Source organism: Melozone crissalis, unplaced genomic scaffold (genome assembly GCF_028551555.1).
Source record: "Melozone crissalis strain CALT ecotype California unplaced genomic scaffold, PUWL_Pcris_2 ptg000007l_1, whole genome shotgun sequence".
Lineage (NCBI taxonomy): Eukaryota > Metazoa > Chordata > Aves > Passeriformes > Passerellidae > Melozone > Melozone crissalis.
This window is the reverse complement of record NW_026535785.1, coordinates 6,619,144-6,641,741: the sequence shown is the minus strand read 5'-3', so window position 1 is coordinate 6,641,741 and position 22,598 is coordinate 6,619,144. Positions and strand designations below refer to the sequence as shown.

Sequence of the window (22,598 nt, the reverse complement as noted above, 5' to 3'; positions counted from 1 at the left end):
CGGGGCAGGCGGTGATTGCTAAACCTCCCCGGCCAGATCTTTATAGGGGCCCGCCCCGCCGCAGGGCCGCGGTGGCTGCGGCTGATTGGCCGCGATGAGGGCGGGGGCGGGGGCTGCCACGTGGGCCAATGGGACGGAGCCTCGCGTGCAGCGCCGTGAGGACACGGAGGCGCTGATTGGGTGGTGCCGGGTGAGGGGCGGGGCTATGCCGTCACCACAACGACCGTGAGCCGCCCCGCCCTGCCCGGTCCCTGAGGGGCGGAGGCCATGGCCGGGCCGGTGCCGCTCTCCTCCGTCCCTCCACATCAACACCGGCACCAACGCCGCTCTTAGCGATCCCTTGCTTCGCCTTCCCTCTCCCCTCGCCCACTGGAGCAGCACAGCTCTGTGGAGCCCCGCACGTGCTGCATCCACAGCCCGATCCGGGTGAAACATCCTCTTTTTCCCTATGGTTATTTCACCCGATCTGTGTAGCTACCTCAGCCGGTTTGCTGCGGGCTTTGTGGGTACACGACAAACCATATTTCTGGCTGGAGCCAAAAGAAGTGTGCAGACATGCTGGGGAAAGTTAATAATTCATGACATTTTACTAAAAAAAAATTAAAAAGTCATAAAAATGTGGACCAGCAGCTTCTGAGCGCTCCTCCTCTTGCCCATCCTCCCGTAAAAAGCCCGTGGTAATGATCCCGATGCACCAGGAGGGGGTTTTCGCGTCCTTCCAAACAAAGCTGTAGGAACGTCGGGTTTATCTCGGCACCAGGTATTTACTGTCCGTGCTTCAGGAGCTGCTCCTTGGTATTCCTTGGCAGCCAGACCTGTTGCCCAAAGGCACGGATGAGTGTGCAGCCAAAAGGAGATTTTGCAAGCAGGAAAGCCGCTCTGCCACGGGGATGCATCACCCCGCGGCTCCCGGGTCAGAGCCGAGCCGGGGGCAGCGCTGCCCCGGGAGCGGCAGCACAAAATCCTGAAGAACTGAGCTGAGCCTGGCTCTGGCGGGGTGAAGTCCCCGCAGCTGCCTGGGTAGGTCCGTGTGAGGGTGGAGAGTTCCATCAGAGCCCATTCCCCTCTCGTATCCACCCCACAACAAGGATGAGGTCGCGCTCCTGCCTGCTCTGCCCCTGCTGTCCCTGCGAGGGCTCAATGCCCAGGTGGGCTTTGCCTCCCCGACTCCTGCTCTGTGTCCCAGCAGCCCGAGGAGACACGGCCAGAGCTATTTGCTGCTCTTGCTCCATCAGCACAGATCGACATCCCCATCCCTCGGCTCCTGCTGACAAACGCAGTGTCCAGGGCCACCCTTGCCATTGCCAAAGTCAAGGTGACTTTGCTGCTCGCCTGGCTGCAGCCTTTGTTCAGAGCACCAAGTGAGTTCCCGTGGGTGGCAGGGCCAGGGTAAGGCTGTGCAGGTGTTGGAGTGAAACCAGGATCAGGCACTCTGTGTGTTTTATCTGGGACTCCCTGTGCTGTTGCTGGCCCGTGGAGCAGCTGTGCAGCTGTAGCCACAGCGCCGATCCTGCCTCGAGCTCAGGCTCCTGTGCTCCTCCTTCATCACAGACAAGAGGGGCAGAACTCAGCTGAGCTGCTTTCTGCTCGTTCCATGTCTGAGCCATTGCTGGGGAAAATGTCTGCTCACTGGACAAACCTGCCTGAATCCAGCATTGACCTGGCTTGGAGCAGGGGCTGGAGGAACAACCTCCTGAGGCACCTGAGTGCTGAACCTCAGCACCCCCCTCCATGTCTGGGGGTGCTGGACCCCCAGAGAGCCAGACCCTCACTGCCCTCACCCACAGCAGCCAAGAACTGGTGGAGCTGGAGTCAGGGAACACATCTGGACATCAGGTAGCACATGCTCCAGCTCCAGAGGCTGATTCAGAGCTCCTGGGACTGAGGCAAAGCAAACACTTGCCCTGATAGTGTCTGCTTAGCTTAGCTCACTCTGTGGCAGCAGATAAGGGGCCACAGCACAAACCAGAAGGTGTGACCAGCACATCACTCCACTGTCCTGCTGAACAATTAGCTCCAATTTACCAAAACTGGAGATGAAGGGCTGCAAGCTGCTTTTGTCACCTGCGTAAATATTAACCACGGAGTAAATCAGGATTATCTCTCTGAACTTAACACAATTACTCTGTTAAAAAAAAAACCAAACAAAACAACAAAGTAAACTGGGGGGGCTGAGTGGGTATTGCTGATGAGTTTACGGCTCTGTTTGTGGTCAGGCTGGTTTTCATGGCATGGCAATCTCCTGGCACAGCAGGAACAGCAGGAGGAGAATTTGCCAGCACATGAGGAGATGCCCCATGGTCTCACAGCCTGGTGTGCTCCTTTGCTCACCCAGACACAGTGACACAAGGGATGAGCCTGAGAGCAGCTAACACAGGCCTGGTGCTGTAGGGATGCCGGGGTGTGATGCAATTTTGTCCTGACCAGAAGTTGCTTCCTGGGCCAGGACAGGGCAAGGATCAAAGGGCAGCAGAATCCAGACAAGCCAAGCTGATTGTCTGGGCTTGGTTCGATATGTTTATTCTGTCAGAAGCACTATGCTCATTGGGTGTCTGGCTTTAAAAACTATTTCATGGTGCTGCTGTCATGGCCCCTTTGGCTCCAAAATTCCTCAGAGTCTGGTTTTGTTCAGGCTCTGGGGCTGGTGACCCTGGTGCTGGCAGGAGGGAGCTCACAGTGTGCTCTGGCATCGCTGGCAGAGCTGCACTGCAGTGGGGTCTGCAGGGAGGGCGTTCTCTGGCTGTCCCTGAGTGTCTCTGTGCCCGAGCAGAGCCAGTGCTGCCAGACACATCCCACGGGCATCACCTGTGGGCACAGCCTGGCAGCACCGAGGAGATGTGCTGTGCCTGCACATCCTGGCAGCCTGCAGCTGGGACAGGCACGGCGAGGCTTTGCCGCACACCCGGTGAACTCGGTCAGTTTTCCTCTCCTCGCTCAGCTGTTCCACTGCTCAGTAAAGCAAATCATCCCCAAAACAATGAACATTCCGTGGCCCACACTGCTCTGGGGCAGCATGAAACTTCCCTGCCAGACAAGGGAGAAAAGCCAGAACGAACCAGGAGGTGGGGAATGAAGGACACAGCTGGAAAACATCCCCTGCTGCCAGGGTTGCCTGTGCCAAAGGCCACCAAACCTGTGGCACGGGAAGCCCTCTGCCAGCCTGGAGGAATGCAGGGATATTCCCGGGCGGGGCCGAGGCTTCCACCGGTGACACTCGCGGGATTCCGTGCGGATGCTGGCCGCCTGCCGGAGCTCGGTGTCCCCAGAGAGGGGCCGCTGTTGTGTTTAATGTGTCGCTAATGATGTTCCTGACAGCCCGAGGTTACCGGCGCGGTGCCGGTGCCGTCCCGGCGCGGCGGCGGCCGGACGGGGAGCGGAGCCGTGCTCGGGTAGACGGGCACGGAGGGGATGGGGATGGAGCCGGGCCTGGGAACGGGGATGAGGACGGGGACGAGGATGGGGGTCCTGCCGGTCCCGTCCCCACCCCCGTTTCCACGGCGACGTTGTCAGCAGCCGTCCGGCCCCGCCCCCCGCCCCGCCTGGGCCAATGGCGCGGCGGCGCCGGGCCTGCCCGCCGGTGACGTCATGGCCGGTGAAAATCCCCCGTGGCCGCGGGAGCGGCGGTGGCGGCGCGGCCCCGCGGCCCGGCCCGGCCCGCACCATGGCCAAGCACCACCGCACGCCGGCGCGCTCCGCCGAGCCCGTCATCGAGGTCAAGAGCAAGGTAAGCGCCCGCCGGGGACGGCGCCGGGGATGCCGATGCCGATGCCCGCGCCGGTTCCGCCGGGTCACGACCGAGCGCGTCGCCCCCGCGTCGGGCGGCACACGTGGGGTGGCACCGCGCAGCGGGGAGCGGCGCTGGAGCCAGGCCGGCCGGGCTCTCCGCTCCCCGCGCTGCGGCGGCGCTGCCCGGAGCCTCCCCGAGCGCAGCCCGGCCCGGCGGCCGCGGCGTCCCGCCACCGTGGGCTCTGCCGGGCCGCGGGCTCGCTCGGTGCGGCCGTGGGAACGCCGCGGAGGAGCGTTCGCCAGATGCGCAGGGCGCCGGTGCGCCGTTCCGGCGGCCCCGGTGTGCGGGGTGGCCCCGGCGGTGCGGGGGTGCGGGGTGCGCTGTCACCCCGGGGACACACCTCGCCCAGATGTGCACTCACCCAGATGTGCGTGCTCGGCAAGGCAGGCTCATCCCCGGCTGTGCCATCACCCAGATGTGCGCCCCCAGCAAGGGAAGAGCCCCTGTCGCGCATCCAGATGTGCACACCTGCATGACTGTGCGCTCGCCCGGCTGTGGTCTCCCGCAGACGTGTCTGCTCACCCAGATATGCGCTCACCTGGCACACCCTTGCCCAGATGTGTGCGGTCACCCAGACGTGCACCATGGTCCACCTGTGCCCATCCACCCATCCCAGTGCTCACCCAGCTGCGTGCACTCCCTTTCTGCACACTTATCCAGCTGTGCACCCTTATCCAGCTGTGCACTGCCTGCTCGGGACCCCCGGCAGGGTGCAGGGTGCCCTCCCTCCCGGGACGTGGTGGCACCGCCTGCCCCGACAGCTGGGGTGTGACCCCCGCGGGCAGCGCGATCCTCGCAGCGCTCCTCAGCCTCTTCTTAATTGGCTTCCCGTTCGTCGTGACGGAAGGAGGCAATAATTAGCGCTGTTGCTCACCAGGTGCTACGGCAGCGCCCGTGTCGCAGGGAAGGGCTCCCGGCAGCGCGGGGTCTGCCACGGCTGGTGGTACGGCCAGAGGGTCCTTCCTCCGCCGCGGGGCCATCTCTGCCCCATCGCTTCAGCGTTTGGGCACAAAAACTGCTTCCCTCCTCTTACTTTGTCCTTGGGACGGGCTCCTCCTGACCGGCTCTGCCTGCCCCGGGGCAGCTCTGTGCGGTGCCCTGCCTGCATCAGGGCCAGCCCTGCCCAAAGTCACCCTCTTCCTCCTCTTCCTCATCCTCCCCTGCAGTTCGACGCTGAATTTCGCCGCTTTGCAATGAAGCGCTCCAGCGCCGGCAGCTTCCAGGACTTCTACCAGCTGCTGCAGACAGTGCACCAGATCCCGCGGGTGGATGTGCTCCTGGGCTACACCGACATCCACGGGGACCTCCTGCCCATCAACAACGATGACAACTACCACAAAGCCCTGTCCTCTGCCAACCCCCTCCTCAGGGTCATCATCCAGAAGAAGGGTAAGCGGGGGACTGGATGTGTCCTCCTGTCAAGAGAGATGAGCCACAACCTGCAGTACTGCCGGTTCCACCGTTGGGCTGTGCCAGCAGGGCCTGGCTGTTCACACTCTCTCCAGCCACTGCTTTGGTGGATGGATGTGGAGATGGTGGCACTGGGAGGCTGCCAGAACCCTGCCAGGGCTCTCCCTGGCAGCCCAGGGCACCTGCCTCAGCCCAGCCCCGTGTGACCTGGTGAGCAAAAGTAGATCCTTGCAATTCACCCCTTTGAAGTTGTGTTTTCCAGCCAAGCCAGCATGGGCTCCCAGATAACACCTGTATAGCTCCTGTGAGTGCTGTGCCAGCAGCCCCATCCAGCTTCCTGCCCTGAGGAGGCAGCAGCCATCATTTTGGCAGAGCTCTCAGGGTGCCAGGTGCTGCTGGATTTCTGGTGGTGTTGGGAAGAGGCTTGGTGCCTCCCTGCCCTTACCTTAATGGCATATTCCCAGGGAACCACTTCCTTGCACAGGTACACCTGATAGCATCCTGATAGCAGTGTCCTGGTGAGGATGAAAGCCTCCAAGTGATAAATACTCCAAGTATTTCTCCTGTTTTCAGGGAAAACAAGCCCATCCCCTTCCACAGTTTAGTAGCACCGAGGTTTTCTCTTTCACAGCATCATCAGTCAGCAGTTCACAGAGCCAGAGCCTGACCCAGAGCCACAGGGTCAGCACGGCATCCAGAGTGAGTCTGTGTTTCCAGCTCAGGTTAGCGGTATGAAGTCTCTGGGTGAGAGGTGATGCTGGTGGCCAGCCCTGGCTGCTGTGTCAGTTTTCCTGGGCTTTTGCATCAGGGTGCTGTGGGATGCCCTGATGTGTTTCCCCTGTGGCTGCATGGTGTGGGGGCTGGCAGCAGTGATCCAGGCTGCTGGAGCTCGTGGTGCACTCAGGGCTGTCACTGCCAGCACTGAACCATCCCCTGCTCCTGGCCAATGCTGGGACCCAGGCTGTGACATGGAGAGCCCGTGCAGGGGTGGGTGTGCAAGGCTGCAGTGGGACCATCACTCCTGCTCCCAAGAGCCATCCTATGAGCTGCTGGAGAAGCCTGTGAGGACCCAGCTGACTGTGCCAAGACACACGGTGTGCAGAGGGAGCAGGCAGAGCCTGGCTCCATGGGCAGCATGATAAGGAAGGCAGGCAGGCAGCACCAGGGAGCCCCAGCACCCAGCTGTGCCCGCAGGAGAGGGGCCTTGGGGATGCCAGCACCACAGGGAGGTGAGCAGAGAGGCCAGGAGCAAGTCCTGGGTGAATCACAGCTAATTTAAAATGGATCCAGGTCATCCCGAGGCTGGGCTGTCGTTGAACCGGTCTGGGTCGCTGAGGAATGTGGCTGCAGAGCCTCTCACCCCCCGGGTGCAGGGAGCTGTGCACACACACACAGGTGTGCTCCTGGCAGTGGGCTCTGCAGCAGCCAGTCCTGCCACAGCAGGGCAAAAAGCAAAGGCTGCACCTGGGCTCCCCTCAGTGCCATCACCCCGTTGGGTGAGGGCATCCCTGCAGGGCAGCCTGGCTGGGACAGTGGTGCTGCCCCTCCTTGCCTGGCCAAGGCTCACTGGAAGGGCAGGAGAAAGTGTGGGACATTACCAGGGCCACCATGGGGCCCATCCTTGGCGTGCTGGACCTGCCTGGCCCCGCCACTCTGTGCCCCTTGGAGAGGAGCTGAGTGCTGAAATAGCTGTGGGAAAGCCTCCGCCACCCTTCCCCGAGCTAAAAATATGCCAAGGCTGTGTGTGCAGGGAGATATTTATAAACCAGGAGCCCTGGCAGGCTGGCTTGGCTAGGGAGAAATCCCATGTCCCCTGGGCTTGGGGACATCCCTGGCAGCCCTGCAGCTGCAGCAGGGTCCAGGTGCTGGTGGGGGACACCTGTGTGGAATGTGCTGACCATGGAGCATCCAGATCTGGGCTCCCCCATGGAAAGAGATGGGGAGAAACCAGAGAGGAACCAGGGGTTACTGCCCAGCACCTGGTGGATGAGGCCAAGAGGGATGGGTTGGAGCTGGGCCCCACAGAGCAGCCCCAGGCCACGGTCCAGAAGGACAGAGTCAAACCCTGTATGAAGGTGCCTGATGGTGGAGTAAGGGACATGGGCACAAATCACAGTCTGGGATATTCAGGGGCTCTCAGGATGCTGCAGCCCTGGGATGAATTTCCGGGAGGTGGGGAGTCTCTGTCCTTGGGAATGGCAGAGTTCTGCAGGACACAGTGGTGGCTATCACCAACCCATGCCAGCAATAGCCCTGCTCTGGTGGGGCTGAGGACTCTGGTGCTGTCTCCTGGGCTTGGACTCACCCTAAGGGAGTTGGTTGCCACCACAGCACACTTATGTGGGGGAATCCTCTCTCCCAAACCCAAACTGGGGCATGGCTGCAGCTCCCAGGCCATCAGAGCTGGCAGCTCTAGTGTTAAACTGCAGAGTTTGGCTTAAAGTGTGATTAAGGCTGAATCACTGCCTCGATCCCACTAATCCTGGCCTGTGTGCCTGTGTACGCTGGGTAATCCCAGGAGATGGGCCCCAGCGGAGACAGGCTGCCGGGAGAGCCAGGCTGGTGATGCGGGGAGGAAAAGGCAGTGAGAGCTGTGAGCAGGGCCCTTCTGCTGAGCACTGCCCCAGCACCTGGGGCCAAGGGCAGGTGCTCACACCCCTGGCAGCTCCAGCTCCTGACCCGTGTCCTCCCTCCCTCGCTCCCTACAGCAGAGTCTGACGCCAGCGTCTTCGCCTCCAACTCCCTGCAGCGGAAGAAGAAGGGGCTGCTGCGGCCAGCGCACTACCGGGCCAAGCCTCACCTGCTGATCGGGATGCCCCAGGACTTCCGCCAGATCTCCTCCATCATCGACGTGGACATCCTGCCCGAGACGCACCGGCGCGTGCGGCTGCACAAGCACGGCTCCGACAAACCGCTGGGCTTCTACATCCGCGACGGCGTCAGCGTGCGCGTGGCCCCGCAGGGCGTCGAGAAGGTGCCCGGCATCTTCATCTCCCGCCTGGTGAAGGGCGGCCTGGCCGAGAGCACGGGGCTGCTGGCGGTCAGCGACGAGATCCTCGAGGTGAACGGCATCGACGTGGCCGGCAAGTCGCTGGACCAGGTGACGGACATGATGGTGGCCAACAGCCACAACCTGATCATCACCGTCAAGCCGGCCAACCAGCGCAACAACGTCATCCGCAGCAGCAAGGCCTCGGGCAGCTCCGGCGTGTCCACGGACAGCACCCCCAGCCAGCAGACCCCCAGCCCGGCCTCGCAGTACCTGAGCAACTACAGCACGGCCGAGAGCGACGAGGAGGGAGACCTGGTCATCGAGAGCGACAGCGCCTCGCACTACATCCCCGGGGGCTGCCCCAACGGGGGCCCCGCCGACGGAGCCCTGCGGAGGAGCCTGTCCCCACACAGCTCACGGGGCTCCCTGCAGTCCCTGGGCAGCCACGACGGCAGCCCTGGCAGGGGCAGCGCACGGGAGGATGGCACCCTCCTCACCCTATAGCCACAGGGGCCCGTGACGGGGTTCTGCTGATCTGGATGTGGACACCAGGGTGATGATGTGGCCAGCGGGCAAGGGTGGAGAGGGGCTGCCCTCTGCCTGCTCCCACCCCCCGTGACCCCAGGAGCCCCACTGTGGGACCCACTCGAGCTGGGCACTGCCCCTCTGAGCGCCCTTGCCTCCTCTTCCAAGCAAGCAGGGGTTTTTAATTGTTTTATTGAAATATGCATCATTAATATATTGCAATGGACAGTAAAACTTTTTCTAGAAAGCACCATGCTTGTCCCTGGTTGATGTCACTGCAGGGAAGAGGGGGACAGTGGGTGGGTTCACCAGCCCTGTGCACAGAAGGCAGTGCCTGGGGCTGTGGCCTTGACCTTTGCTGCTGTGCTGGGTGACCCCACTGAGACTCATTGTGCCTGTTCCAGGACACATGTCCAGGCTGTTTTGGGCAGCTGATGGCCTGATGCAGTCAGCCTTGCTTGGTCCCCCCATTCCCACCTTGTCCCCACTTCAGGGCCCTCACTAATGCAGGGGACACCTGGTCTGGCAGCAGCACCTTGGCTGTCACTCAGCCCTGCTAAGGCTGCTGGGGATAGTGCAGCCCCATCCTCCTCCTTCAGCCCCAGGGCAAGGGGCAAGGGGGTTCACACCTGCCCCTGCTGCTCTGCTGGAGCTCCCAGCACCCTCAGTCCCTCTCCCAAAAGTGCCAAGCTGATGGTGGCACTCACTGCTGCCAAGGGCTTGTGGTGGGACTGGCAAGGAGGAAGCCCTGCAGCTCTAGGGGTCTGAAAAGCCAGCACCAACTCTGTTCAGAGCCTGAGGCCAGGGCAGGCTGGGAGTGCAGCAAGGGCTGAGGACACTCATGGCACACAGCCAGGGCCCAGACAGAGCAGAGGCAGATGTGGCAGCAGGGCTGGTTAGCCCAGGCTGGTTTGGGGCAGGGAGGTGCCCGGGGCTGTGCCCATGGCCCCCAGCCACTCTCACCCAGCCGGCTCAGCCTGGCTGGGGTTTGCCCTCAGGTGGCCCCAGGGGCACATGAGGTGATTTTCCAGTTGGCATCTCACCTCCTCCAGCCCTCGAGTGCCAAAATATTCCCCACCCCTTGGCAGCAGCGTCAGCCCTGACATCCCAGGACACTGCAGTGTGCCAGGTGGCACAGGCATAGGATACTCCACAATATCCTCACTCCACAAAATCCTGCCCAGGATGGAGCAACCCCTGCAAAAAGGCTTGGAAAATCCACACACAGTAGCAAATCCACTCTGTGTAGCAAATGGAAATGGAGCAACAGCACAAGCTGCAAGAAGGGAAAACCTGATGGGATTTCAGGAGAAAAAGTGTTCTCCCTGAGGGCAGCACTGTCTGGAGACAGAGCCCCAGCAAGGTGATGGGGGCAAGCACCCCCTTGGACATTCTCCAAATTCAGTTGGATGTGGCTCCAAGGTGTGGCACCGTGCCTCTGCTGAGCAGGAGATGCACCAAGCCCTCCAGCCATCCCTCACAGCTTATTTGCTTCATGCAGCAAAATCCCTGCAAAGGTCTGCAAGGTTCCTGCATGGCATTTGAGGGTAAGGCAGCAGAGAGCTCACCTGTGTGATGGCACCTTCCAGCCCTGTCCTGCCAGCCTGGATGGAGATCCAGCAGGACTTTGCACATTCTCCAGTCCATGATCCCCTGCCTGCACTGATGGTTTTGCTGCCCACACCATTCCTCAGGCCCTGCTGGGCCCACTGGGAGCTGCACACACACTGCAAGATGGAAATGATGGTTTATTGGAGGATCTCCTGCCCCACAGACAACAAAGGCTTTTCCAGGCATCCGACCAGACCCTCCTGACAGCTCAGCCCTTCCCTGGGCAGACAACACTGAAGCTCTGTGCCTCCTTCTTGTCCCCAGGCTGTCCCCTGAGCTCTCAGGTGCTCAGGATGAGCCATGACCATGGTCCAGCTCAGGAGAAAGAGGATACAAGGAATACCACAGGCAGCAGCACAAGAGACCTCCTACCAGTTTCTAGAAGTAGGAAAAAAAGGAAAACAAGAGGTGATGCCACAGACCCAGAGCAGAGAGCTGATCTGTGAGAAGCCAAGCAGCAGAGACAACTGCTCCCCAGACCACTGAGCAGGGCCTTTATTAGGGCATCTTCCTCCCTTTTCTGTGGACAAGACACAGCACTGAAAGGTGAGCAGGAGATGCCAGCTGTGCACTGGACACTGCTATTGGCACCTGCATGGGCCCAGGGTCTGGAACTTGGCTTCCTCTCCTTTCCTCACAAAAAGAGATGTCCATTCCTGCCCAGCAACACAGGGTGTTCAGGCAGAGCAGCACAGCACACCTGGCCCCACCAGCTCAGGAGTCCAACTTGATGAAGACTTTTGGTCTTGAGAAAATTTTGATTGCCTCGTCTATCTGGGAGAGCTTCCTCTCGAGCTCCACCCGCCTCTTCTGCATCCTGAGGCTGTCTCCACGCATGGGCAGCAGAACCAGGTCCTTCACCAGCTGCTCCTGGCCTGCAAAAAGAGGAAAAAAAAGTTGTGTAAGTTGAAAAGTAAAGAAATCCACCCTTTTTCTAGAGCTATGAACACAATGGCAGCACTGGAACAAGGACCTAGAATCTTTCTATTTAAACCTCAGCTGGATGAAGACCTGAGGGACCTGCTCCAGCTTTGAGAACCAAGGATTGGACTAGACACCCCTGAAGGTTCCTTCCAGCCAAAATTTTTCTAAGATTTTAGGAGCAATAGCAACCCTGACATCAAGTCCAGTGGACAAGTGTGCTCCAGAGCCAGTCCTGTAACCTGCAGGACACGGATTCCTCTTTCCATGCATCCAGCTCACACTCTGCCTATATATGCCCTAATCCAGGCAACTCTCCAAGTGGCAGGAATGTGTCCCTGTGTCTCTTCTCCCTTATCCTGCCTGGGACTGTTTGTTTTTCTGAGCTGGACTCACTGTTTTTTTCCCTCTTACTCTGTTTCAGGTTGCTGAGGGTCTCGAGGCGCTGTCCCTCGGGCATCAGGGTGTGCCCAGGGGGGGTGTCGGGGTCGGGCAGGTTCCGCAGCCGCTCCTCCGCCTGCCTGCGCCACAGCTCCTTCCTCTCCAGCAGGCTGGGGGCAAAGGAGAGAGGTGTCAGCACATCTGGCACAGGCAGATGTGGCCAGGAATGTGCCCTTCAAACCCCACCAGGTTCCATGTCACTGGCTGAGGAGCCCAGGGAGCCACACACCCTCATGGTGGGGGATACACTGTGTTTAAAGCACATGTGTGGAACAGCAAATGTGTGGTCCACATATGTGGACCTGAGTGCATCTCTCCCAGCAGCCCTTTGTGGATGTGGAGGCACATCTACAGAGAGCTGCTGGCAGAGATGCACTCAGGCCAACAGTGCTCCTTGGAGACAAGGGCTGCTGCTCCTCATGTTTGGCTCGCTGAGTCCTTGCCAAACCATCTGTGGGTCAATGGCAGAATGAAGTCAGACAACAGCTCACGGCCAGGGATGCTGGCAGAGGACAGCACAGCCAAAGGCACCACAGTCAGACCTAGGACAGGGTCTGTTCCTCATGAAGAGCCCCAAAATGCACAGCACTAGCTAGATGTTCCTCAGAACCCAGGCCCAAGGCAGGATGAACACCTGTGAAGCAGAGCAAGCCCTTTGCCTCTCCAAACCCAGACCTCTCCATGCCAAAGGTACATCACATGGAACAAAGCCTACAAAGGGGCAGGAGCACATTTCTCAAGGCACACAGAGCTTCCCCATATCAGCATCATTGCACAACAGCAAGCAAGGGAGGAGGAGACAAAACTCCCTCTGAGCCCTGTCACACTGGGATGCTGGTTAATCCAAGAAAGCAGCAGGGGCAGCGTTGACTCCCCAGTCCCAGAAAAAGGCACTGCTGCACATTGCAAGAGCACCTCTGTGCCCAGCCCATCTCTCCAGGCACACCCAGGGGATGCATTAAGCCTGTCCCAGTCCCGTGGAGCAGAGAGGGGCACACTTACTACTGGGGGACGTGTCCCTTTTGCGTGGCGTTGTACTGCTCCTGCTCCTGCTGCCGGTGCTGCAGCAGCTGCGCCAGCGCCTGCAGGGACTGCGAGCGGCGCAGCGGCGCCCGCTTGGCGCTGCACGCGTTGTGCCTGATGAAGTCAACGCTCCTGCCCTCCACCTGCAGCTGCAGAAACAGAGAGCCAGGCATCAGGGGCAGGCTGGGCACGGGCACACAGACAGCTGACACTGGCCATGCAAGGGGAAAGCAGAAATGCAGCACACAAGGTCGTGGATTGTGTGACGGCAGGACAGGCGGACCCTCGGCACAGCCTGTCTCAGGCAGGAGCTGTGGCCGTGCTTTGGGGAGGCAGGCACCTAAAGCCAAGCCTAATCCTGGCCTCTTTAAGGTCCCCAAGATGACCCCACACCTTAAAAGCCAGAAAGACAAAAAAACCTCAGGCTCGATGTAGTCCCCATGAAGCATTTTGAGGGCAGAGGAAAAACAGGTTGGGAGCTCACCAAGAAATGCAACAGAACCCCTGGCAGAGCAGGAACTTTGCTGCTTGGGCACTTCCCCAGAAACAACACCTCCACCATAGCTCCTCTGCTGGACTAAACAGTGGAGAAGGTGGCTGTGTTTGCATTTAAGATTTCCCTGGTCTCCTCCTTTGTAAATCATGTCCTGTTTAATTAAGTCATTCATGGCATTTAGGAACCAACAAACTGACAATCTCACAATTGCCAAGGGAAAAGGACATGAGTCATGGAGCTGTTTAGGACCTCCCAAACAGACTACTTGAAAGGTTTAACTACTAATGCTGATTTAACTCTCCTTACTAAAACACACACTCATTTCCCAAATTTTTATCTAACATCCAGAAGCCACAGTCCCTTTGATTACAGTGGAAATAGCCTCCAAAACCCCAAGACCTCCTGCAAAGCCATTGGAAGAACAGATTTGAGATTGCTGGCATGAGGAGGTGGAATTTTCACAGGGAGCTTCACGAGCTCCTGAACTAAGAGTGAGGATGAAGCTAGAATTGAGTCCCTGAATATCCATCTCACCACCCCAGTGACCAGGACCCTGCTCCTTCCCTTCAGCCAGGAACAGCATTTACACATCTCCCTACTCTTGCAGCACATCTGCCCCAGTACTTTAGAGGAATGGATTTTCCATGCCAGAAATGCCTGGGATGGATGGATGCAGCTGGTGTGTAACTCACCTTGGTTTCAGCACCCTGTGCCTCTGGAGCCTCCGTGTCTGCTCCTGCTTTTGCCCTGGCAGGCCTTGGGGACAGGGGTCTGCATGGCTTGATCCCAGAGCCACAGCGGGAATACGCCCTCAGGAAATTCACAGCCTCGGGATTGGCAGGTGGAGAGGTCTCCTGGGAAAGACAAGGAAAGATCCCACAGTGGAGAGAGGCTGGGGCAAAGAAAAACCCTCTCAGCCACGTTTGGGTGGTGAAGCAGGAGCTCAGCACAGGTTTGCAGCAGGCACACGACAGCACACACCTTCTGCCACGGCCTGGCAGAAATTCTTGGGGGAAGAGGATTTGTAATCAGCCAGAAAAGGCCAAGAAACAGCAACAGATCAGACCTGGTCATGGAATGAATGGCTAAGAAACAGGGGAGGAACTCTGCAGAAACAAATTTGGATCAAGCAGGGAGGCATGAGGCTGCCTGCTGAGGTGCTGTTCTCTGCTCAGCACCTCAAATCTGTGCTTGTATCACTCCAGAAAGAAAAAGGAGCAGAGAGTGAAGGAGTCTGGTGGAATTGCATCTGAGGGGCATCTTCAAAGGCTGAGGCACAGGGTGACAGTACTTGATGTCCAGCAGGTGGTCTGGGACTATCCCAGACAGTCTTGTTTGCAAACAAACCCTTAGAACTGAAAGTTCACACTGTGGCAAGTGGGTGACCCTATGAAAAACACAGCTGGGGCTCTGCTCTGCCCCTGGAGTGATGGGAACTGCACAGGGCCACCCCCAGACCTTCACAAATACCCAAGGTCTGAACTGCAGCTCCCTGGGCAAGATTTCCTCTTGCCTGGCCCATTCAGCTGGGCAGAGCTGCAGACAGGGTGGGACTGGGCAGCCACACTGCTGGGATTGGTGTGAGGAGCAGGGTATGGGATGCCCTCAGCACTGCACAGACTGCTCATGCTCCAAAGATGATCAGTCTTGTTTCAACAAATCTGGATCTCTCTGATAAGTTAATGAGAATTGCTTTTACCTAGCACAGCTGGCTCAAAGATGAGTCTGTGACCTCAGGAGCACAGAGCACAGCTTGCCCCATCTCCCTCCACAGGGCACTGGGACTGCCAGAACCCTTCCCAAGACAACTGCTACAGCTAACAGCCTCAGGGGCAGGAGACAGAGAAAAAACTCTGCATGAGTCACCCAGACCCAGCAGAATCAACTGAAACTCTGAGCAGCAGCAGCAGCAGCAGCAGCAGCTCCACAGAAGATGGAGATCCTTCACAGGGAACACCTCAGCTCCAGGAGAGCCCCAGCAACAGTTAAAGCATCATGAGTCAGTGCCAGGGCCTCTGGAGGAGCACACAGAGCACAGGGAACGCACCACGCAGAACTGCCTGCGCAGAGACCACCCCCCTTCCCCACAACAAAGGCAGAAATGAGCTCAATCTGCCTCTAACCCAGAGGATTTGTCAAACAAGAGCGTGGGCTTGTGCTCTTGAAGCACTCGTGGGCTTGCTCCCCTGTGTGGAAGGGTCACAGATACCAAACAGGTTGGTGACACACCTGGAAAAGGGACAGAGTAGCTGGAACCTCTGGCTTGGGAATCATCTTGCCAATTTTGACAGTTGTTATCAATACATGTCATTTTAGCATTGAAAGCTGGCTACAGATGAAAGGAAGGCAATGCAGAGATGAGGAGGAACTTAAAGGCTCCAACTCAGCACCCTCAGAGGCTGTGCTGATCTCTGAGGCCTCAACCCTGACTGCCTGCAGATGTCTGTGTGCCCCCAGAGCAGTGGTCATTTGTGAGATTCACATTCTCTGAACCTGAGAGAGAAAATTGTCTCTCTCTGTTCAGAGAATGTGAATCCCACAGTTATTCACCAGGACAATCATTTGGGGAAGATGCTCACACATGGAACACACTGCCCACTGTGTATCCACAGGGTGGGAATAGATGGACTGAGGCTCAATGCAGCCTGCTGATCTCACCTCTGGGTAAAACATCACAGCCTGTTGGCACAAACCCCAAAAAAGTGCTGCCCCAAACATGGGAAAGCTGAAAAGCCAGATGGGAGCATCCCCTGGCAGGAAACACAGCTATGAGGGGGAAGCAGGAGAGGGATTATGGCAGCAGTCACTGTCTGGACCCAAACCACACTCTCACTCACTGCCCCACTGCCACACCTGCCCACTGTGCCTCAGCACTGAGATGCCCCCAGATCCTGCAGGCTCCAGGACTCCCCTGTCTCCATCACCCCACTGTTCCCCAAGCCTGGAGAGTTCAAGAGCTCCTCCACAGATACCAACCTGCAGTTTGGCCTTCACCTTTGACTCCACATTTTCATATTTCTGGGATTTCCAGAGAGCTTTCACAGGCTTGGGCTGGCTGTGCTCCTGGGCTCGCTCCTTCTCCTTGCACTTCCTCTGAATCTCCTTTATCCTCCTCACGTTTTCCTTCTCGTAGTCCTTGGCCTCTTTCCCTGCTCAGCAAGGGGAGACACACCTTCACCTCCCAGACACTGCCACAGATCCCTCCCAAAGCTGCTCCAACAGCCAAGAGACCCAGCAAGCCCTTCCCTCTCCTGCAGAGCAGACCTTTATGTCTGCTCCTGCCCCTGTAGATGCACACTCTCAGATTGATTCCTCTGCCAGGGGATCCCACCATGCCCAGGTGAGCACAGAACAGGTCTGTGCTCACTGCTGGTGTCCACAGACCCCCCTGTTCTCCTCTTGTCCCAGTATGGACCATGCCAGCCCCTCTCAAGAGCAAGGCGAATTCCCAGCTCAGCTCACAAGGTGTTTCTGAAGTAGTCAGGGCTGCACAGCCTTGAACCTGCCCTGTGCCTGGTTTCAGGACATTGTCCCACACTGTTCAACCACGATTATGGATTAGGACTCTGTTTTGTTTTGTTTTTGAGTCAAAAATTATCCTTCCTTGGGCTCCCCAAGGCAGGGAACATCTCAGCTGACATAACCAGATGCTCATCTGTGCTTGGGCACAGCAGTTGTGGCATTTACCACACTAGCACCAGCTCAGGGCAATGCCAGCACATGAATTAAATTAAAATGACACACAGGGCTCAACCTTATCTCCTTCCTGGACCTCTGAATGTATTCTGGGTGACATCCCTGCCCTGGAGAAGGGGACATCTTCTGCAAAGCTGTTCTCACATCCACATACACAGGCACCCTTCCCAAATCCTGCCTGGCTTCTCCAACCAGGAACTCACCATGTCAAACATCCTCAATGCATCAAGGTTTTGTTTGATTCATATAGAAACTTGACTGTAAAGAAGTCCTAATTTTTGCACCTTTTTTCAAGTCCCTCTTCCCATTTTAAACCTGAAACTGGAGCCAAAACATCACTGACTCCAGCAGAGGTGACCCCACTGCCAGGCCCAAAGCTGCAGATGGGGTGACCAGCCCTGTGGAGCTCCAGCTCTCCTCAGGCAGCAGATCCTGGAAATCCACCCCAAATCCTTCATGCCTGGCCCCCAAGGCAGCTGAAGGCAGCAGTGGATTGCCTGTACTTACTCTTGGCTGGCACTGCCCCATCAAGGGAGATGCCCTGGAGCTGCAGCAGGAGGCTGAGTGTCCCCTTCTGTCCCCTCTCCAGGAACTCCCTCCCGCTGGGGCGGACACGAGGGGCTGGCTGGGCACTGCCCAGAGCCAGGCAGGGGCTGGGGACGGGGTCCAGAGAGCTGGAGGTCAAAAACAGCCTCTGAGCATTCCCTTCCAGCCTCCCTCGAGCTGCAGGGAAAGAAAGAGAAGAACATTGTCAGGAAATGAGCTTACCTGAGTTTTCTGCACCCACAGCCCACAAACAACGTGATGACCCCCTCTTCACCTCTGCCTTATGCTTTCCCATCTTTGAACCAGCTGTACAAAATACTTTAGGATCACCACCAGAAGCACCTTCACCAGTGTGAACAGAGACTGTTGAGGACACCAGGCTGTGTCACACCAAAGCACAAAGCCCCAAACCTGTACCAAGCACCAAGGACTCACCTGAGAGGGGCCGTTTGTAATACTCTGGGAAGAGCCCTGGGTCTGGAGGAATGGGTCCAGAAATCCTGGATGGCCCTTCACACATCCTGCCACACAGTGCTCTGCCTCTGCCACAGAAAACAACCACCAGAACAGAACAGAAATGAGCAGGGCTCACTGAACCACTGGAAAGCTACATTTAATATATATATATACATAAATATATATATAAACATAAATATATATAAATTTATAAAATATATATTTGATTATGTATGTATGTATGTATGTATGTATGTATAGGGGAATTTCTGACTTTCATTTGACACCTCACCCCCAGCTCCAGAGATCTCCTGCAGGTACAAACCACCCCAAACTGGACTCTGTGCAGGTGAAGGATCCAGCAGCCTTGTCCCTACTGTGGGTCAGTGTTTTAACCAGTGCTGAAAATGCTCACAGTTGCTGGAATATTGGTACCTTCAGTACAAAAAATCCTTTGTGGCTTTTTTCTCCCATATAGAAACACTGAATGTAGACACAGAAGGAGTGAACAGGAAACACGAGGTAGCTGGCCATCATCAGACAGCTTTTAGCCTGAGATTTGAATTATCCTGTACCTGGGCTCCCTCTAAATGGCTCCTGTGGTTCAAACACAATTTGTCCAGAGGAAGCTGAAGCTCCAGCCCCACATGGCCATGTCCTCCCTGAGAACACACTTGTGCTGTCACATCCCTGAGCAGGCTGGGGCTGACCCTCGGAAGGACAAGCACTTCACAAAAAGACAACACATTTCCCTCCAGGACCATGTGGGGCAGAGACTGGATTTCTGGGGAAGAGCGCAGATGGCTTCTCAGGTCTTGGGGAGAACAGAGAAGAATATGTTTTTCATTTCTGAAGTACTTTTCAAAGCAGCATAGAGCCACAAGTCCCTGCCCTGGCCCACAGGGTCCCTGTTGCTTCTCTTCTCTCCATGACAGAAGCACAGACCCTTCCACCAGGAGCAGCCAGCATCAATTTCCCCGCACTGCTCACCAACATCTCCCGGAGAGCATTTTTACACCTACAACAAACGCAGAGCTCAGAGCACGAGCCTGCAGGGTGCCACCCAGCAGGCACACACTGCTGATGAGCTCTCAGCAGGTGCCACAAGAGCCTCATCACAGCCACACCACAACTGTGACAGGCGCCAGGGCAGCCTGGCTGGAGTCACTGCTGTCAGGGCTGGGGCTACAGCCTGCCCTCCCTGACCCCTGAGGCAGTCATTTAAACATTGCTGAGACAAGTCCACGGGAAGAAACTCCTTTCAGGATCCTCAGCATGCCAGCACTGACGGGACGCAGCATCTGCAGTTTAATTTATAAACCAATAAAGGATCAGTGCAAGGCTGAGTGAATCTGACTCATAGCAACTAATGCACTGCAGTCTTCCCTGCTAAATCACCCCTGTTGACATGAGACCCATTAGCAAAATGCTGTTATTCATCTCCTGGACACAAGGGCAGAGGCAATGCAAGCAGTGCTGATGCTGCACACCAGCATGCATGTGCAGCCTCTGGCCAGCTGCTCTGCTCTGGAAAAGCTGTTTCTGAAAAGCAGGCACTGACTCTCAGCCCGAGATAAAAGGATGCTGGCTTGGTATTATTTAATCTCCTCGATAATGGATCGACTAAGCCAGAACAGCCTCTCTTATTCTAGAGGAAAAAAAAGAAAAGCAAGCGTTCACCATGAGATCACTCCAGAGCAGCTACTGGCTTTGAAATGCACATCTGATCTTGGTCTGAACTCAGGTCCCACCCCAGTGATTTACACGTAAAATGACAGGCTGAAATCAAGCCCTGTGCCAGCAGACAATGATTGCGGGGGACTGAGGAGGAAAGGCAGGCTGAGGGGAGGCGGGGGATGGAAGGCTCATTTTATACCTCACATCCCAACTGCACCCTGCCCTGCTGCAGGCAACTTGCAAATGACACCCACTCCCTGATTTGCAAGTCACATCACCTCTGGCATGGGATCGTGCAAGATCAGAGAGCCTCATTACAACAGGGAGCATCTTGTCCATGCAGGGACAACAGGGACACAGATCCCAGCAGCAGTGGCCCAGCCAGACTTCCAGGAATGCACTTCCCCAGCTGCTGCTCTGCTCCTGCTGGCCACAAACCCAGTTGGGGGACAGAGTGGGAGACCCTCATGGCTCACTCCTGAAAGAGGGACTGCATGGCCTCTGCTGTCATTCTCACCTGCTTTGTTTCTTGGGACAGCTCTGCAGCACCAACAGTCCTGTGCTGAGCCAATTCCCCTTGCACCAAACAAGTCACTTCTTTCACTGAGTTTGTTTTCTGCCCATGTAACCTTTTGTGCAAAAGGAACGTGACTTTTACATCCAGAGAAGCACTGGAGCAAGCACCAGGGAAACACAGGAGTTATGAAGACAGAGGATGAGGGGACAGGGTCAGCCCTCTTGAGGGATTTCCTGCACCCAGCAGAGCATCTGCTTCACCACCACATCAGCAACCTAAACATCAGCAGTGCAGCACCCGACCTGCTGCCACCAGACACGCAATTTATGCACTCACAGGCTGTGAGATCCAGGCACACTCTGCAGAAGCAGGCTGGGTAAGTCCAGGCAAAGAGAGGCATGCATGCCGCTCCTCTCTGCTCCTGTCCCTGCAGACTCCCTAGGGAACAGTCCCAGCTCCCAGCCACCCTGCACAGCCACAGGAGGCACAGAGCAGTTGCTGGAGTAACCCAATAACTTCAACACTGCTCAGTGTGCTGCTCCCTTCTCCACCAGAACATGGCTTTATGTTGGCCTAGGAGTCAAGCAATGCAGGCTCCAGTTCTCTGGTTTAATGGCCTAATAACCATTAACTTGACTCTGTGCCCTTTGCTGCAGCTGACCAAGTGGTAAAAATGCTACTTATCCCCGTGGTAAGCTGAGCCTGTAAGAACCACAGCTTCCTTTTGTGGCTTGTTTTTAGCATAGTAGTTAAGGTAACTGCAAAACACGGGAACAGACAAGCCTCAGGCAGGTGCATTCACAGCCTTGAACCCCCTGACTTTGAAGCATTCCCTCTTTTCCACAGATGACATTTTCACTGTGCCTGGGTCCCTGGCCAGGAAGCTGCTACCACACACAGAGCTGATGCCAGCCCAGCTTCTTGCCTTCATGAGCCAATCTCTGCAAAAAGCATGGGAAAAAACATCCCACGGTTGTGATAAGCTGTGATAAGCAGAGCAAGTCATCTGCAGCAAATCAAAGGGCTAATCTCCGTGCAGCTGGTCCTGCATGTTTGATTCCTTCCTCAACAGTTTTAGCTGAAATGGAAAGTCACGTCAGGATAACTTCCACACCCAAGGGCGGCACCAAAACAGCACCAATGGATCTGAGACCATTCCTCCCAAAAAACTGGGAGTCAGGAGCAGAGGTCAATGTGCTGTGTACCAGTGGTTTTTGTCCCTGCCTAAGCCTTCCCCTTGCTGACTGCTATGGGAGAGATTAATATTCTCCTTTTAACATCATTCCCCACGTGAGTTTCCCCAGGTCCCACCAGCTCTTCCTCATCTGCCAGTCTCATAACCCATTTTCCCTTTTGTCTCTCTGAAAACAGAGGGACAGGTACAGCCAGGGGTGACACTGGCATTTGCATTTCTGGGAGCTGGTGTCTACCAACAGGTTTTTAGGAATAAAGCCGGCTTGGACAGTCTGCCCAGGGAGTCAGAGGAATTTCCTGCTGGGGCAGGAGCTGAACGAGGGCCGTGCTCGGCGCTGGAAGGTGGGCAGGGACTGCTGTGGGGATCACAGAGCTGCAGCCCAGTCCTCTCTCCGGAGGGCAAGCACAGAGGAGGGCACGGAGCCTCACCTCAACGCGTGCGGTTCTTCCGGGATGCACGGACGAGCCCAGTACTGAGGCTGCAGCTTGTGCGGGAGCCCCAGCTCCTTCGGCCGGGCTGGCACGGGAGAGCAACACCGGCCCTGAGATCAACACGTGCTGAGACCGGGCACCGCTGAGCGACAGCGGGCACCGCCGGGGAAAGGACACCGCTGGGACCCCCCTGGCTCCCTTCGCCGGGGCTCGGGGGCGCTGCCAGCAGCGCAGTCCCGCGGTGCCGGGGACCCGCGGCCTCCCCGTGCCCCGGGCCCGGCGCTCCCCGGCCCGGCTCCCGCCGTCCCCGGCCTGCGCCGCTCCCGAGCCCCGCCGGGCGGCCCCGGGCCGGGCAGGGCGCTGCGCGGCCCCCCGAGAGCACTCACCGAGGGAGGCCGCGGAGAAGCGCTCCCCGCCGGGCCGGGCTGGGCTGGGCCCGCCGGCAGCCGAGGGCCCGGCCCGGTCCCGCCGCTCCCCGGCAACCGCCGCTTCCGCCGGGATGGGCGGGCCCGGCCCCGAGGGCCCCGGCGCTGCTCCCTCGGCACCGCCGACTGTGCCCGACACCGAGCCCCCGGCCCCTAATGCACAATATCTGCATTAAACACACCGGGACTGCACGGGGCAATCCCGCTGGAACCCGCTCCGCCCAAACGGGCGCGCCTGCGGTCACCGTCCCGCTGTGGCCGAGCAGGGCAGCCCGGGCTGCAGCCAGCCCACAGAGGCCCCTCTCACCTCTCCGCTCAATTCTGCCGTCATGTCTTTTTATCACCCAGCAGTCTCGGCACCCTCCTTCCTTCACTGGGATCGTCCGGAGATGTTTTGTGTTTCTTTCTTCTCACAGAGGAGGAGCTGTACTTTAGATTTGTTCAGCCCA

At 57.6% G+C, this 22,598-nt stretch overlaps 2 protein-coding genes across 5 annotated transcripts; one reads left to right on the top strand and one right to left on the bottom strand.

Annotated features, from left to right (window-relative positions):
* The first annotated feature begins 3,645 nt into the window (after positions 1-3,645).
* On the top strand, positions 3,646-8,955 carry PARD6A (par-6 family cell polarity regulator alpha). 2 transcript variants are annotated; one of them, XM_054269578.1, is made up of 3 exons: positions 3,646-3,724; positions 4,954-5,176; positions 7,909-8,955. In XM_054269578.1, the coding sequence occupies exons 1-3, from the start codon at positions 3,662-3,664 to the stop codon at positions 8,691-8,693; spliced, it is 1,071 nt and encodes a 356-aa protein (XP_054125553.1). In that variant the 5' UTR covers positions 3,646-3,661; the 3' UTR covers positions 8,694-8,955. The 2 variants fall into 2 exon arrangements, with proteins under 2 accessions (XP_054125553.1, XP_054125552.1); XM_054269577.1 differs by having other exon boundaries at positions 7,906-8,955.
* A 1,489-nt stretch (positions 8,956-10,444) lies between these two features.
* On the bottom strand, positions 10,445-22,181 carry ENKD1 (enkurin domain containing 1). Of its 3 annotated transcripts, none has more exons than XM_054269574.1 (8): positions 22,111-22,181; positions 17,884-17,990; positions 17,410-17,625; positions 16,183-16,355; positions 13,899-14,060; positions 12,690-12,859; positions 11,661-11,797; positions 10,950-11,200 (listed from the first exon to the last, which is right to left on the bottom strand). In XM_054269574.1, exons 2-8 carry the CDS (start codon positions 17,966-17,968, stop codon positions 11,040-11,042), a joined length of 1,104 nt encoding a protein of 367 aa, XP_054125549.1. In that variant the 5' UTR covers positions 17,969-17,990; positions 22,111-22,181; the 3' UTR covers positions 10,950-11,039. The 3 variants fall into 3 exon arrangements, with proteins under 3 accessions (XP_054125551.1, XP_054125549.1, XP_054125550.1); XM_054269575.1 differs by lacking the exon at positions 22,111-22,181 and adding an exon at positions 21,722-21,958; XM_054269576.1 differs by lacking the exon at positions 12,690-12,859 and having other exon boundaries at positions 10,445-11,200.
* Positions 22,182-22,598: the final 417 nt, after the last annotated feature.